Source organism: Gavia stellata, chromosome Z (genome assembly GCF_030936135.1).
Source record: "Gavia stellata isolate bGavSte3 chromosome Z, bGavSte3.hap2, whole genome shotgun sequence".
Taxonomy (NCBI): domain Eukaryota; kingdom Metazoa; phylum Chordata; class Aves; order Gaviiformes; family Gaviidae; genus Gavia; species Gavia stellata.
The window spans coordinates 26,572,604-26,590,374 of NC_082637.1; the positions used below are offsets into that span (position 1 = coordinate 26,572,604).

Here is a 17,771-nt window from a genome sequence, read left to right on the forward strand (position 1 = left end):
TCCTAGACAGTAACAGTCACAAGCACCATTTTACAGCCAGACCTGGATCAAGGCTTCTCATCCGTATGAGCAAAATGAAGAGAGAAAAGCACTGGGTTGCTCATGATTTTGCAGAATGGGAGGGCAGGGGAGGGGATGAGAGCAGCAGCTGATGATGGCAGGAGAGAGACCATGCAATTTTCTGCTACGGGAATGATTGCCGTCTCGCACAGCTCAGCTGCTTCTGCAGTGGCAGTGACAATTCGTCTTTCCCAGGCTGTAGCACAGGCTGGCAAGCAGCAAGGCCATGGCTGTTTTGCAGCTGCCCCACTTTGCTTATGCGTAGAAAAAACTCTGTTGGCAGCATTAAATCTGAATGAGCTGCCATAGTGTTGCAAATGGAGACAGAAATAAAGAGTCCAGTTACTTGTACCGGAATACACTGTGTCCTCTACTCAAACTGTTGTATTGCCTTCCTTGGAAACACAAGCTTGGGAATAGTTCCCTGGTTCCCCCGGGAAAGGCTCCATGGCTTAAAACGAATGTTTCATGTAGGAATTGAAGGAAGATGAACTCCAGCATGACTAACTCGGACGCTGCTAACACCGGCAACAACTTTACAATCTTTCTTTGGCGCGTTTCGTAAACTAATCGGCCTAAAGCGACACCGCCTTCACCCACCACAGGCACCCCGGAGCCTCGCAACTCTTACCGCCACGCGAGCTCGGACCGAGCAACCGCATAGGGCTGCGGGAGCGGGCGGCCCCCGCCCCAGGCCCAGCCCAGCCCGGCCTGGCCGGTGCCCGCGGGCGGCCGCGCCCCCCGCCCCCGCCTCCGCAGCCCCCGCCCGCCCGGCGGGAGGAGCCGACCGCTGCCGCTGCCGCCGCCCTGGCCCGTCCCCGGGGCGGTCCCCGCGGCCCAGTTCCTGGTGGCGGGCATGGCGCGGCGGGCGGGCGTCCCGCCGCCGCTCTGCCTGCTCCTCTGCCTGCTGCGGCTGGCGGCGGCGCGACCGCCCGCCCCGCACCTGGTGCTGGTGCTGGCCGACGACCTGGGCTGGGGCGACGTGGGCTGGCACGGCTCGGCCATCCGCACGCCGCGGCTGGACGCGCTGGGGGCGGGCGGCGTGCGGCTGGAGCGGTACTACACCCAGCCGCTCTGCACCCCCTCCCGCAGCCAGCTCCTCAGCGGCCGCTACCAGGTAGGGCGCGGGCCGAGGGGGAGACCCTGGGAAACTCGGTGCCGGAGCTGTTGCCCCAGCGCGGCGGTGCCCGCGGGAGAGCCGCCGGGGCTCCCTCCATCCCTCCGCGGCGGCGGCGACGCCCGCAGCGGCCCCTTCCCGCCGCGGCCCCTTCCCGCCGCCCTTGGCGGCGTGTCGGCAGGTCGCTGGTGCGGCGCTTCCCTCCTGCTCGTCTTCAGCAGCGCTGCCTGTAGTTTGGCCGCCTTCTGTCTCATGCGAAGGTGCACTGGGAGAAAACCAGTTGCGTTTGTACGCAGACAAACTTATTTCACTCACTTGGCCTGTGTCAGAACAGCGTACCCAGCGGGAGCAGGGAGGTGATCGTGCCCCTGTACTCGGCACTGGTGAGGCCGCACCTCGAATACTGTGTTCAGTTTTGGGCCCCTCACTATAAGAAAGACATTGAGGTGCTGGAGAGTGTCCAGAGAAGGGCGACGAAGCTGGTGAGGGGTCTGGAGCACAATGGGTCTTATGAAGAGTGGCTGAGGTTTCTGGGGTTGTTCAGTCTGGAGAAGAGGAGGCTGAGGGGAGACCTTATCGCTCTCTACAATTACCTGAAAGGGGGTTGCAGAGGTGGGTGTTGGTCTCTTCTCCCAAGTGACTAGTGACAGGACAAGAGGAAATGGCCTCAAGTTGCACCAGGGGAGGTTCAGGCTGGATATTAGGAAAAATTTCTTTACTGAGAGAGTGATGAGACACTGGAACAGGCTGTCCAGGGAGGTGGTGGAGTCGCCATCACTGGAGGCGTTCAAGGAACATGTGGACGTGGCATTGTGGGACATGGTTTAATGGGCATGGTGGTGTTAGGTTGATGGTTGGACTTGATGCTCTTACAGGTCTTTTCCAACCTTAGTGATTCTGTGATTCTGTGTGATTCTGTGATACTTCTGGCTTGCTAGCTCAGCAATAAGCTAAGCGTGAGTTTAGTGCAAGTTCTGCTTCAGAAAAGCTGAAGTGCTCTCTACACTTCAGTTGTACACTGAAGTTGTACGCTTCCGGTGCTGGGCATGGCAGCGTGTAGTGAAAAATATTCCTGTCGTAGTCATCTTCTGTTATGTACTTCTGAACTGAACAGGTGCACAGTCAAGATGCAGCCAGAAGTGGATTAAGTGCTACGTGCTCAGTTTATGCGGCTTGTTTTCCAATGCAGTGTTTAGATGCGTCCTAGCCTGTACGTTCTCCTTCATATGGTAACATGGGTGTAAACACTTATGCACCCCTTGATGGAGTGCGTGCACACTGTTCCTTAGGGTGTCTAGCTGCTTCGTAGTCCTCGTCATTATTTTTCCCATTTTTTCCAGTTGCATGGGTATAAGAATTGGACTTTTTCATACTGCTGTACTCCCTCCTCCCCCTTCTTTTTATTGCAGCTTTGGCAAAAATGGTGGAGAGAGAAAAATACAGCACAGACAGAAAGGAGAAACTCACGAAGGGTTAAGTGTATTTGAGAAACTTCCCCTCTCTCTCAAAAAGTCTTGCGCATGCACGTTAACCATAGTGATTTGTCAAAGAAACTGTTCAGAATGAAAATAACTGTCATCCTGTATTAGTGGATGTTATCTCTTGTTTTCACAGGAAGGTTGTTCTAGGTGATACTTACTCTTCCCAAGCAGTGTTTGTTCTGTTCCTAAAAACTCTTAAGAGTCAATAATAAAGAACAGGAAGATGTAATTGATATTTTTTTGCCAACTCTTTAACTTGTTTTGTGTAACTAACTGAAAACATTTTTTCATTTTGACTGTTCCTAGAATACAGTTCATACTCTGAACATGCTTACTGAGAAATGGCACAGGGTTAACTGGACAGTGCTGCATCTGAACTTTAAAGTGGAAATTGGAAATGTTCATAGTTCAGTCCTGATTTAAATTCATCATATGGATCTGACTTGATAATTTAATCATCTTCAAGTTGACCTTGTTACAAATGAGTAAAATAGTATTAGAAAGTGGAAGTAATTTTTCCATAACATTGAGGAGATGTTGTGTGCAGGAAATAATTATGTAGCAGATACGTGGGATTTTGTTTTGTTTTACCCATTGGCATGATTAACAATTGCGCAGAGATTTGAAAAAGTAACCTAAATCTGATCCTATCTGGAGCTGGAATTTTGATAGTCATCTTGCATTCCACAAAGAAAGAAGAGCAAAGGTATTGGTTTATGAAAGCTGTAGATTTTTTTTATTATTATTATTTTCCTTTCCTTTTTCTTGCTTTCTAGAGTGGAAGAAATTACAATGCTTTGCTAGCTTGTGTCTTTCACTATATCAATAATCTTTTTTGTAATAACTGCATTTTAAAAAAAGAAAAAAAGTTTTTTTCCAGCTCCTGTTTCAAAGAAAATTAGTAACTAGTAGACCCGTTGACAGAGTCTGCTTACCCACTTGCCTAAGATCAGGGCTTATTTGGTTTAAAAGTGAGTTCAAAGTGTTGCTAAAGTGATGCTTCAAAAATTAATCATGCAGCTTGATACACTGGAGTGCTTGATAACTGGAGTTATAAAATCTGATGTCTTATGCTCTAGGGGGTCTTGGAGGTTTTGTACTTTGACAGAAGCAGATTATGAGAAATATTTAGTAAATGAACAAGATATTTATACTTGTACGTGTATGTTTGCTGGCCTAAGCTTAGGGTAGTGTGGGTTTTTTCTGGAGGAGATAGGGGAGTTGACAAAAGTCAGCTTAAGAGTACACAGTAACTGAAGAGGTTTCTTGCATCAAGCAAAGTGTTTGGAGTATCGTTATCACTCATGCTTTTGTAAAGAGATACAAAATTCACTACTTGTTAAGACTGGAAACTATGTGGAACTATTAGAGGTCAGATCTAGGCAGTGTCTAAAACTTGTGTTATCCCCAGTATCCAAATGCTTTTTTTGTAAAAGTGCTCACACTCACTTTAAGTATGTAAATAAATACATAAATGTGTGTATATAATGTACATTTAGAAAGGTAACGCAAAAAGCGCTCTCTTAGCCTTTATCACCCTTTCCTCTGGTGACTGTTCTCGATACAGGCAAAAGTTCGATAGCTTCATCCGCCGTGTGCCCTTTTGCCCATCTCCATCCCATTTGAATCTCCCACTCCATCTTGAGATGTTGTCCCTAGCCTTCAAAGAGACGGTAATGGTAACTGTTTCCTGTTAGGTTTTTTAGATGAAAACACAGAAGGCTTTGCTTTTTTGTATTGCACTCGATTAATGCCTGGGAAGATCTTGTAAACCCCTGCGGTGCTATTTCCTTGTCTTCCTCCATATTCCCCCTGCCCTCCCCCTGCGGCTTCCTCATCTTCCTTGGTGCTACGCTGGTGAAGACAGAAGGCCCTAAAGCTAATACTAGCTCCTGGTGTAGCTTTGTTTCTTTTTGCACCTGCTTATAAAGTAGCCTATGGGAACGCGTTGCCGTGTTGTAACTAATCTCGCATCCTTCTTTTATCTGCTAGATCCACACAGGTTTACAACACCAGATAATTTGGCCGTGCCAGCCCAGCTGTGTGCCACTGGATGAGAAACTCCTTCCAGAGCTACTTCAAGAGGCGGGATACGTTACTCACATGGTGGGGAAGTGGCATTTGGGGATGTACAGAAAAGAATGCCTTCCAACCCGCAGAGGATTTGATACTTACTTTGGTAATGGTTAGATTTAACATGGACAATAAACGCGGTGTTAAAAATTATGAGAAACTGCCCGATTCTTCTAAGAACAGCAGATTTACTATTAGTGTATAAGTAAATCAATACCTGGGCATGTATGTTTCCAAAGTATAACTGCTAAAAATAAGGTAATGCCTTAAATACGTGCCCAAGCCTTAGAACTTATTGAAGAAAATATCATAATTATTGGGTAGCCCCAAAGAAAGTATTTCTGTCCTATGATCTGGATTTAATTCGGTTCCATGATTGTTAGAAGATTTAAGTTGTAGTGATTGGTTTGTTTTTGTAAGTGTCTTTAATCTGAATGTGTTGTGTTAGATCAGCCAGTAGACATCGCTTGCTCTGCAAATAATGCTGTGCTTCTAAAAGCTGGTATTTTTAAGAGAGAAATAGACGTCATACAACACTGTGTTCGTGCTTTGTGAATACAGTAGCATTGGTTTTCCAGAGCCTATGGCAAGGAAGATAGTGTGAGAGCCTCTGTAAAACAGTATCCAAAAGATCTGTTGGAGGAACTCGCAAGTTATGAACTCAAACCCTCAGATTAAAAAAATAACGCCAGAATTAGACTGTCCAAGTGTGAGTGTGTTACAAAGCAACTTGTAGCTACATGTTTATTCTTCCTCTCACAAAGGCTCGTGTCCCAGTGTTGATTGGATGTTTATTAGTTTTGCACAAGTGCCACGGAAGTTACGTGATTCAGGCTGCCTGCAATACGTCTCATTCCGCATGGTACTGAATGCGAAGTTGTCCATCTCCACGTGGTTGTTTTTAAGACACTTTGAATGGAGAATTTCAAAGCAGTTCATCATCTTCAAAAACTTTGCAAGCTGTTGATAGTACTGCTGCCCACTTCTATAGCTGAGAAAGTAAGATACAGAGATACTTACACTGAAGTCCATGTTCCTCTTGTCTAAATTTAGGTACTTAAGTGAAGAGCCTGGCTGTGCTACATGCCCATTGTAGGCAGTGGTGCTCCATACTTTAGGTGGGGAGAACTGTTCCCTTAGATTGTTTGTCTCTTTTGACTCCTCAGGGACCTTGGGGCCATGGTTTCACAAGTAAATTAAGCTAATATGTATGGATTGTAATATAATGTCTTGTTGCTTAAACATATATGCCTCCTCCCATCCCTTCGCAGGAGCTTGGGATCTTTTTGACAGCATAGATGTAGATAGGCTGTCACGCCTCGTGAAATCTCACCCTGGGACCAAGCAGGCTCTTAATGCAGGGTCCTTAACACAGGCTGGCTCTGGGCATGGACTCTGGGTGCGCAATGTGCCATTATTTTTTAGAGAATGTACTAGTTTAATATCCTACAACGTTCATGTAATTCCAGTGGGTGTTGATTGCAATTAAGGGGCATTTGATTCTTCGGCAAACTTGACGTGGCATCTTGCCCGCTGGGCAGTCAAAATGGAAAATGCAACTTGCGGCTCTCAGTACATTGATGTAGGCAGTCTGCCCACAAAATCTCTCCTTGTGCTTCAAAACAAAAGCCATTTTTTCCTTCTAAAAATGTATTGGAACTTTATATTGTATTTAAAACAGAACTTCATTCTTTCTGTACATACTTTTTTGCACAAGGAATGATACTTGAAGTTGTTGAATAGAAATTCAAGTGAAGTTCCTCCATTTTGGGTTTTTGTGCCCAATTTTAGTTTGGTTTTGCAGAACTTACTTAAGAATATATTTTTGCAGATTCATCTGTTTTTTCAGGGTGTTGGGGAATAAGACTGAAATCTAATTTCCAAAGTAATAATTACTGAGATTCAAAAAATTTTGAAGAGATTTGTTTCTAGTCGATAATAAGCAAAGGCACTCAATACTTAGTAGCATAGCCCTCGATAGGAGGAAATCTATACCTCTAGAATTTTCACATAGTTTCTTTTGGGTATCTTTAAAAAATAGTTTCTTTTTTTCACCAGTTGGTGTCAGCAGTGGATCAGAAGTTGCTTTACAGCTGACACAAAAAATGCTTCATACTTGGATGTTTTTGATTAAATTAAAAAAAATCCAAAATTTCTAATAGAGAGAGAAGTCTTTTGTGAAAATACAAGTGCACAAAATCATACCAGCTAAAATCGGAGTAGTATAAGGATAGGTCACTGCATTCGCTATCAGTGCATTAGTTTAATGCTAACGTATTTGATATCAAGTTCTGACTATAAAGTCATTGAACTGCTTTCAAAGTGTTTCGTGTTTTGAAATTACTACTTGCATTAGCAATAAAAAGTCCATGAAGTATTAAATGTTGAGCTACTTAGACCTGTCAAGGGATGTCACTAGAGATGGTCAAATGTTGGATGAGTGTTTCAGCTCAAAACCATTTAAGTTTTGACGTGTTTTTGACTTCTTTTTCCCCTGTTGTATCTGTTTTTACAACATTATGTTGGTCTGCTTATTTGGCATCTTTTCCTGTTCTAGGCTATCTTCTGGGCAGTGAGGATTATTATTCTCATGACCATTGCGTCCTCATCAAAGCAAAGAATGTAACGCGCTGTGCTCTGGACTTTCGAGATGGAGAAGAAGTTGCAACTGGGTTTAAAAGCATGTACTCTACTAATTTATTCACAGAAAGAGCTATAGATCTGATAGCCAATCACAAAACTGAGAAGGTACAGACAGCAGCTGTTACTTTGATAACTTTAGCACTAAAGAATGTTTAAAAAAATGTTAATGAAATACTAATGGAGAGATCTGCACTCGAGCTGTAATTCAGGGCTTTTCAGCAGGGTGCTTAGAGCTAAACGTGAGAAGCAGCACTGGTAAAGCTTGCTTTGTCTCCTGTCACAGTCAACTTCGGCTGCACAGCCCTGGCTTGCTACCCTTCTCCATTTCTCTTTTAATAATACAAGTAATGAATTTATAGAAATGATTTACCATGTAGTTTGCTCTTCTAATAAAAGAACGGAAAGTTTAATGGGAGAAGTTTCGCAGAGAAAAACTGTATGGAAAGTTTAATGGGAGAAGTTTCGCAGAGAAAAACTGTATGGAAAGTTTAATGGGAGAAGTTTCACAGAAAAAAACTGTTAACAACTGTGTTATAAAGAAAAGATACACCTGATGTTTTTCCACAGTTTTGCAAAAGTCCTTTATCAAAGTTTTATTAGTTTATGTTTAGGGATTAGAAGAGAGAAGTGTAGAAGAAATCAAAACACAGTACCTGCGGCTGTTGATGAATCAGGGCTGCTTTTGCTGCACTAACTTTTGCATTTAGTACTTTATGTTCAACTAATTTCTGTTCTATCCCTTCCACCCCAGCCCCTCTTTCTCTACCTTGCTTTTCAGTCTGTCCATGAACCTCTGGAGGTCCCTGAAGAATACATTAAACCATATTCTTCCATTAAAGATGTAAAGAGGCGCCATTATGCAGGGATGGTGACTCTTATGGATGAAGCGGTAGGAAATCTTACTGATGCTCTGAAAAGATACGGTCTTTGGGACAACACCGTTCTTGTTTTCTCTACTGGTAAGTTCATTCAAATATTCTTTCAGTAATAACTTCGATACAGTGTCTAACAAGCTGACTGCAAAGACATCTGGCTCCTCTGTCCTTCCTCCATGTATTTTCTAACTACAGAAGAGCAATGAAAGTGAAACAGGACTTTATACTAGAAGGAGCAGTTTCCCTCCCCCTTCTTACGGCTTTCTTAAGCATGATGAAAACAACACTGAAGAAGTGTCTGTGCAAATGGGGGTTATTCCTATTGGAGTAAAAACAGCCTTATAAAAACTGAGGAGTGCGGTGAAGTTGAAGGCATCTTAATTGCCACTGCAGTTACTGAGTATATGTCAGAATTGAATCCTTACTGAGAGCAATCTACGAAATTCGTCTGTCCTGAGCTATAGGTAGCTGTCTGATCAGTCTATAAATTGCCATGTGTTGCATGAAGCACAAACAGCCAGACAGCAAGCAGTTTGAAACCAAAACTCTTTCTTTCCCTTACTTTCATCTAACATGTAATTTTTTTCTTGCTTGAAATATTTCACTGGCACTTTACTCCCATGAAGCAAAGGTCTGCTGATAAAAAAAGCTTAATATGTGATGATACAGTCTAAGCTGCCAAATTACAGGCTAAGTTTTTGTATGTACTAGCACACGATCTGGTTTCTAGATTATTAGGGTAATGTGAATAATACATTACAAAGCAGTCTCCTTTGTTTCCAAATTAGGAATGAAACAGAACCTTTTTGAAATACAGCTGCTTGGCTGGATTTCAGGAACATAGTTGTTCTTGTTTGGTTGGGAGTGGGAAGTAGCCTTTCAATACTTACAGTTGCTCTTTTACCCAGGCTTTATGTATTAGGGCTGTCAAAATGGCAAATCAATTTTCTGTGAACACTTCAAGAAAAACAACAACGACAAAAAAACCCCGAACCCCAAGGTTTGATGAAAATGCAGTGATGTGTTTTGAGTTTAGCAGCTGCTTCCTATAGCATTTGGAATCTTGGAATTTCATTTTGAGTCCAAACCTGTTTGCCTTATGGTGTTACATTTGTGTCCAGGTTTTGGCTCTAACAGGATTAGATAACTCTTCTATGCCTGTTTCTGTTTGCGATGTTTTCATATTTAGAACTGAAAGTAAGCAAAGCCATATGGAAAATGATACCAATATTTATTCCATATGGAAAAAATCAAGTCTTTGCTGATGGGGTCCTGGTAGACTTATTTCAGTAATGTTTGTTTAGTACGTTGTGGAATAAAACTAAAGACACCTGAGTTGGAATTACAGGGTATGACTGAATTAAAAAGACAAAGGTGGGTTTTTTTGTTTGTTTGTTTATAAAACTTTTTTTCCCAAACAATGACAGTATGCACTGCTCTTAATAGTAGTTCTTGCAATCAATTACAGATACTTTTCAACAAGAGTCAAACAGTCAGGAGAATCCAGTGTCTGCCCTGTCTAATGGGACTTATCTTGAGTTAGCTGACATTTTAAACTGCCAGGAGTGGAATGTAATATGACTGAAATGCAGAGAAATCAGGCCTGGATCAAGCAGGCCAGGGGGCAGTGATTTGCGTTTTTTTCAGTGTTCTCTCTTCACTTCAAACAACTATTCTTTACAGGCATAAAACATTGCATGCATTAAAGACACAGTTTCCAAAAAACAAATGTTGAAACCATTAAGCATTAAAAAAAAAGGCAAAAAAAGGCAAACAAAAAAAGAAGCGTGAAATCTATTCAACTTTTCTATATTACATTTATCGTTTTTGCAGATGGTGTGTTTTAAAATTGGCATTAGAATGTGGTTGAAAAGAAACACAAGAGGGTCTGCAATTGAGTGTCTTGTGCAGAGAGTTGTGCTATGTGAGATCTCTGCACAGCTTTCAAGTCCTTTGTAACTGGGAGTCTTCGCACCAGTAGCTATAATATGGGTATATATTTATAGTAATGTATTATCTTCAGCTCTTGAGGGCATGCCTGCTCGAGGAAGCTGTGCCCTCTCTCCCTGCCTCAGGAGCTCTCCTGGGAGTGGGAGACCCTCCTGTTGCTCGGTATGGCAAGAGAGACACATTCTTCTCTACGATCAGGAATTCTCTCAAAGAAAGTTCTTCCCATGTTGTGGCTTTAAGAATAATTTTAAGGATTTAAATGAAGACTGCTAGGGAGAATCTAGAGAAGGATAAAGTGTATCCATGATTTTAATGAGTGGTATCTACGTGTCTCCTCACCATCGCAGTTAAAGACACAAGATCGTAAAAGCACTCTTTGTTGTGTTATAAACCTGTATGGTTTGATAACTGTAGCGTTGGAAACCTGTAGAGGAAAAAGAAGTGAAGACCCTACTTTTATAATAGATTTTATTAGATTCATTACTATTCCCTGTTTAGTTGCGGCCAAAATTCACACTTAAAAGTTTGCATCTCTCACTGCTTCAAAATTCCACCACCACCACCCCCCCCTCCCCCCGAATAATTGACAAGTGATCATTTGCTATTGTGTGCTATAGCAGGTAGCTTTGCAACAAACATACAGTCTTCTGATTGATTCCTTCACTGTGAAGTGTTGACCCCAAAATTAGAGATTTCTTTTTGGTGGGTGCTTACTGGAATACTCTAGAACATGATATAATCTTTACTTTCATGGTAGATTTCTTTTTATTAAACTCTTTCGTGTTTCTTCCTATTTGTATATGTTATGGCTCAACCAGGATTGCCTTGAAAACATGCCAGTTGACGAGTGGAAATATTGCACGTTTTAAAAGGGCCTTGTAAAATGTGTAGAAGAACTTTAGTTCCTCTTTAAAGTGGCCTCATGGAGACACCAGGCCAAAAATGAAGTAATCTGGTCATTAGCAAAGTCTGACTCCATCAGTATTTTGTGTAAATCAACATCTCTCATGTCTTTTTGAAGCTATTTCTACAGGTAAATAAGAAAAAGAAAAAGATGAGCTAGTTCAATGGTATGTGGTGTTATATTTGTGTATCACGTAGTAGCTTGAAAAGTCTTGGCTGGTGTGATATGAAATAGAATTTGCTTTTATGGAGCACCTTTTATACTGCAGATACAAGTAAGTCTACGCTAATGACATCAGTGGTGAAAATGAATTCATTGGCTGTTCAAGCAAAACAGATAAAAATGGATGCAGCACTGTCTTGGATACCCATGGCCTTTTATTGACTTGAAATCAAAAAGAATGAGACTTAAGGTTTATTTTTCTTTGTAGGCAGCATAAGAGACTATAACTACCAACTTTCATGAAGAGGGCCTTGATTTAACATAAATAAAGTTCATAAAAAGCATTCAAGTGGTACAAATTTACCTCAGCACTATTAACACTGGCTTTAAGTCCAAATTTTGCTTCAAATACAGACCTATGATTTGAGGTAAGAAGTGGGGATTGCTGTAAATACCATGCGTTTATAGTTTCTGCAACATACTACAAGTAATTTTGGTGGAAACTTGCCAACATTAGAGGAAAGCAACCTGAACTCTAATTTCAGTTCTGTATTAAAGCTATTGTCCTTTGCTTTGTTTAACTTTCAGCTTTTTAATACTAAATAATTTTGGAGCAAAACTCCTTACTGCTCTTTCTTCCAAGATGTCTGTTAATTCTTAAATGTGGGTTAGCACTGTAGTGTCTGGTAGTTGCCATAAGAGGGCTTTGAACAGTAAAATACGTGGAACTTTTCAAGCCTTGGTTTACATTGCTAAGAGGAAACCACATAAATCCTTTCCATAATGGAGCATGTGACAGTGATGACTGTTTTCACTCCAAAAGAGGGTCTTTTTATCATTTTAGAATTATGATTAATAAAAGCACGGATTGTTTTGGACATACTTACTGACCTTTATACAGTCTCTGTCTCTCTCATACCCCTAGATTATTTTTTTTCCCCAAAAAATTTCATACTACCCTCATAAAGACTTTTTCTGAGTCTCTTTTTTTTTTTCCTTTGTTCCAGGCAGCATATTGTTGCTTTTATCTAATAAAATGTTGGGATTTTTTTTGCCTATTTCCAGCTCCTACTTTGGTAGAAATCAGGGATCTGACTTTCACTGGTTCTCTAAGGGCAGTTTTTTATCTTCTCCCTCATGTCTTTGTTCCTGAATGAACTCCTGCTCCTTCTCTTTTGCTGGTAAGGGACTTCAGAGACTTTTAATTGCAGATTGTCCAAGCCAATTTGGTTAGAGCAGTTACTCTCTGGCTGTGGTGTCAGAGGTGCTAATTTTGAAGGTTGTGTGGTCAGATTTTTTTAGTAAACCTGCTCAATTACAGATATGAAGACCTGCTTTAATTCGTCTTGTCAGGAGGTCCTGAGAGGTTCGGTGCATGGTCAGCGAGGAAGATGCCTGGGCATCTACTGCCTGAGCACCTGCTGCTTCCTAAGAGGAAATAAGCACAGGTGCCTTAACAACAAGCACCTTCAATCAGAGTAGTTATTTGAGTCCGTATATTCCCAAATACTATTTTTCTATTGCTTGGTTATTTAAGCTTGTTATTATACAGGCAAAAGTTGTGGCTGATCACTGTACTTGCATTGGTCAGAGTTTTTTTGCGTGTCAGTGATAAATAATCAAAGGTGCATGTGGTTGGTGTTTTAAACTCCAATGTTGGCTTTTATTCTTTTTTGAGGCTTTTTCCACATTAAAGTATGGGTGGTAAGAATAAATATTCTAGAAATAAAATAATATCTTCTCTGACGTATGATGCAGATAATAGTAATGAGACATCTAGACTAATTTGTAAGACTATATTATCAAAGGCAGAAGTGTTATCTTATGATGGAAATTAATTTCAAAATGAAAACTGAGAAGATGTTGATAGTCAATATATTAATTCCCCCCCCCATTTTAAAATCTCATGAAAACTCAAAATGTTTTGTAGGAAATGTTTAGTTATCTTCCCTTCCTTCTAGCATTAACCCCTCCCCATGCACCCTGCTTTTTCCATGTGAAACCTAACACTCCAAAACAGAGTTCCTGAACAGAGGGTGACCTTGTGCCAAAGGCACTCGCTTCTTTTTTCCCTTTGTGTTTAAAAATTCCAGCATAAGTGGAATCTTGAATTTTCTTCCTGTTTTTAGCAAATGCCAGTGCTTAAAGTGAAGTTCACTTGTAAATGAAACTCAGAAGTGAGTTTGCCCAGAGTCACAAGCTGGACATTTTTGTGTAAAGCTTTGACTTAAGCATGCTAATAGTTACCCTAGCATATTCTTTATCAGACTGAGATGAATGCTGAAAACAACTCATTTTACATGTTAACAATGTTTAATAATTTCCCACAGCTCTCAAAAGGTTATCTTAAACTATGATTACTATTGAACTACACTAGTCTTCTCCATAGTAGTGTTTAAGAAGCCATTATTCTTTGTGTCAGAATCTTCTACACCCAAATCAGTGGTCAGGTTCAGTGCTCTGTCACAGGGACAAGTTCAAAGTTTTCTTGACTATGCCTCGTTTAACTTGCTTACTGCAGACATACGAACAGTTTGTCAGATTATTCCCATTGTTTTTAGGTTAAAATTTCCCTCTGTGTTTCTCTTGTGTTTAGTGATGGTAAATGCTAGCATAGACCTGACACAGCAGGGTCTGTAATTACTGAGACCTGTTTAATTACTGAGATTGCTTACAATGAAAGCAGTTGCCTGAAATTGTCTGTGCTAGGATTGCTCCTATCGTGAAAGCTGTACTGGGATGAAAAAAAAAAAGAGAATTCAATAGGATGAAAAAGGACATTGTTCACGCAGCTTTTGTAGGGCTGAATTTGTAACTATTGGAATCTTGTGTACATCGAAAGCATGTTTTTCCATGAGATCAATTTTCCCTTTTGTTTTTTTTCCACTTCATTAAAGTCAGGAGAATAAAGAGACAGTTCTGGTGAGTTATAAAAAGATATAGAGGTTGATTTATCTGAGCATAACTCAATAAAAGTTGCTCTGTAATGCTCAGTAAAGTTGCTCAGCAAATGGTGCTCTGATGCAGGAGAGGTATTATGTTCCCTTGATGGAAAATAAAAGTCCTATGGGTGTATTTAAAACACAACAAGAATTACATTAGCAGAATTTTATAGTAGAAGGTGTAGTTTTCTGTTTCTATTGTCCATCTAATGGAAAGGTTTTCAGTAGTTCTTCCATCACACACACGAAAAAACCTGTATTAAGCACTGAAAATGTAATAATGCGTCAGCACTCTGAAGACACTTTTTTGAGTGGCTTTTCTGCTGGTTATATTGAACTTCCAAGGTTACTTTTTCCACTGAGAGTGTACAGCATCAGATTGCAGTACACAACAGATGTTTTTTCATCCACTGATCTTAACCAAATGATTTTGGTTCGTTTCATTGGAAATACATGTTTTGTGTTAGCCTTCAGAGGTAGTGTGCTAGCATTTCTGTTACACTTGCAGCATGACTGAAAAACGCAGCAACAAATGGGCCTTTCAGATGCAATATGGGGAAGCAGGAAAGAACTTGAGTTCAAATTAAGGGCGAACTTATTCCCTAATTCATGCTGCGAGTCTCTTATCCGCAGTGTAAATCTCTGCTGTGTATTCTGTACTCTTTTTTTTTTTTTCCAATGAAACCTCAATGGGAGTTCCACACTTGGAACACGTACAGAATAAGCATTATTCATGCTGTGAAGATCAGAGGGGAGAAATTTTCCCCAAATGCGATCCTTTACCACTATTATCGACAGTGCTCTCTGTTTAACTGTGAGTCACAGCCATGAGCTTAAATCACACAAAGGAAGGGCTCTGAAGTCCTTTTCTGTGACCTAGACTTTCAGCAAGAATGTTGGAGGTCAAAAATGAGATGCATTTACAGAGCTGTGCATTGAAGCTGTCTGGTGCTTGCTCGTATTGTGTCTGGCAGTAGTAAGTGCTGTTTAATGCCCTTTCATATATACGAAATTCACACAGAAAATTAAAAAAGTTTTTTTTAAAAAAAAGCAACAGCTAACTGCCTGCTTGTTTTGTTGATATTGGCAACTGATTGTAGTATTACATCCAAACTTCTGTGTGAGAGTATTATGCATGTAGACTTGTCTCCTGCTTATAGCCATCACTTCGTTTTTAAATAAGTACATATTAAATGATATGTAGTGGTATCATGTCCGCTAAATAACTGCGGGGATTTTAAACTATTGTATCAGTGTTATTGTAGTTCCCCTTCTTTGCTTTTTATTAGTATGAACTATTGACTGCCTCCATAATTTCAATACTATTTAAAACAGAGTAATACAGAGCCCGGTTTTGCATTATGGAAAAGAGATGTCGGCACTTCATGTAAACAAAACTACTGGGGATTACCTTTTTTGTAGTCTCCCGATCAGAAATAGGCAATAGCAAGAAAGGTATAGGGATATGGGTTTCGTCCCATCTTCTATCTTTTGTTTATCTTTGTCTGAGGTTGTTTGCATGTTGCATGTTACTCCTTTTATTTATTTTTAATTGCAAACTTCAGAAATCTGCTTTGTAGAAATATCTTAGGTAGTGTGAGTTACTTCATTTACATACTCTGTTTTCAACAATACCGAGACACTAGCATTGTTAAATTGGCTACTTAAACTCTGTAAGTTGCATATGAAATAATTTTAGTTAACTTTTAGTGTACTTTACAGTTCTGCTTCTGTTGGATGGACCCTTACACTGACTTCCATATGGTTCTGATTAAGTATAAGAGCATGATTGCTCAATAAAGCCCCAGCCCTTCAAAGGAACACTATATATATAACATGTAACAAATGTTTACAGAATTAAACCGTGGATGAATTGGATATGCCATCTTATTTTTGCCATCTTTTTCTATACTTGTTACACCAATTATTGTTTAGTTGTTATGGATTAAAGGAACCTACATGGTCACTAGTATACAAGGTTGAATCACATTTGATTTTTAAAATGCAATATTACAACATCAGAGAGAAAAATGAAAAACTCACTATTGGTAAAGAAAGCCAGAATTACATAAAGGAGAGAAAGAAGCAACATCTTCTCTCATCCAGTTTAGTGCTTCATACTGTTTTGGATCAGGGAGACAAAGGTGGTTGAAAATCTGTCCTCAATCCATCATCCCCTGTAATTCATCCTCTGTTAAGGGAATTGTGCTCCCTGGCTGACGGTGGCACAGTACAGGATCACTTCAGATGCTGTGAGATTCAGGCTTGGAAGTGTGTTTCTGTTGGTGCTGTTTACAACTCGTAAATCTCCTAGTATAGTAGCACAACAAGAAGAGGGGGAAAAAAGTCCCAAAACCCTGTGAGTTTGAGTTTCTTTTTAAGCTTTCACCATTCTGAGCTCAGGCTGCATAGTGAAAATGTATCAGAAACTTGAGGAGAGGGAAGAAATTTGCTCCTTCCTTATTTTACTGGCACACGGTGGGTATGGGTTTCTGTCCGCTTCCCTCATTGCCCATCTTAGGTATCCAAATGGTGAAATGTCTTCCACTTTCTGTGGCAGACTGTCTTCTAATGTAACACTGCAGGTGATTTCAAAAAATCTTAGAAAAACTTTGAATAAATAAGCTTTCTCTGTTTTTCCTCACAACTCTTTCTTGCACGACTTTTAGTATTTCTTCCTTGTCCTGTACATTGTTTTAGACTATGGCCATGATTTTACATATATATTGGTACTATTAAACTACCAAATACTATTAAGGGTACTAAATATTAAGATATAGCCAAATATATGCCATTTACTGATTGACTAGTTTCTTAACCGATAGTAACAAAGGAGATAACTACAACATCTCTTTCGTATATTGCCATTATTCTTTTAGAATCTAAATTTCTTCTATAGCCAACTTTTGAGCTTTGAATATGCAAGGAAAAGAGGAATACTGCTTTTAGTATCACTAGGAGTCACTCAGCAGAGTGGACATATACTGTGAATCTGTCATGTAGAGCACTAACATTTTTAATACCTGCTATTATGTTTTCTTAGAATAGCTTGATTATATAGAATCATAGAATGGTTTGGATTGGAAGGGACCTTAAAGATCATCTAATTCCAACCACCCTGCTATGGGCAGGGACATCTTCCACTAGATCAGGTTGCTGAAAGCCCTGTCCAACCTGGCTTTGAACACTTCCAGGGATGTGGCATTCACAGCTTCTCTGGGCAACCTGTTTCCATGCCTCACCACCCTCATGGTGAAGAATTTCTTCCTTATATCTAGTCTGAATCTACCCTCTTTTACTTTAAAGCCATTACCCCTTGTCCTATTGCTACAGGCCCCTAAAAAGTTTGTCGCCATCTTTCTTATAAGCCCCCTTAAGTATTGAAAGGTCACAACAAGGTCTTCCCAGAGCCTTCGCTTTTCCTTCTTGCCCTTTAGTTTGACCAGCAGGTCTTGACTCAGCCATGCTGGTCTCTTGCCTTTGTTTCCTGATTTCTTACACATGGGGGTCAAGAGCTCTCCCATTCTATGGAAAGCATGCTTAAAGATCTGCCAGCTCTGTTAT

At 40.5% G+C, this 17,771-nt stretch overlaps 1 protein-coding gene across 1 annotated transcript in view; it reads left to right on the plus strand.

Annotated features, from left to right (window-relative positions):
- The first annotated feature begins 916 nt into the window (after nucleotides 1-916).
- The window catches only part of ARSB (arylsulfatase B), a 64,475-nt gene continuing 47,620 nt past the window's right edge, over nucleotides 917-17,771 (plus strand). The window contains exons 1-4 of the mRNA XM_059833483.1: nucleotides 917-1,177; nucleotides 4,651-4,837; nucleotides 7,289-7,479; nucleotides 8,126-8,333. Coding sequence (XP_059689466.1) covers nucleotides 917-1,177; nucleotides 4,651-4,837; nucleotides 7,289-7,479; nucleotides 8,126-8,333 — 847 coding nt within the window. The remainder of the gene's footprint in view (nucleotides 1,178-4,650; nucleotides 4,838-7,288; nucleotides 7,480-8,125; nucleotides 8,334-17,771) is intronic.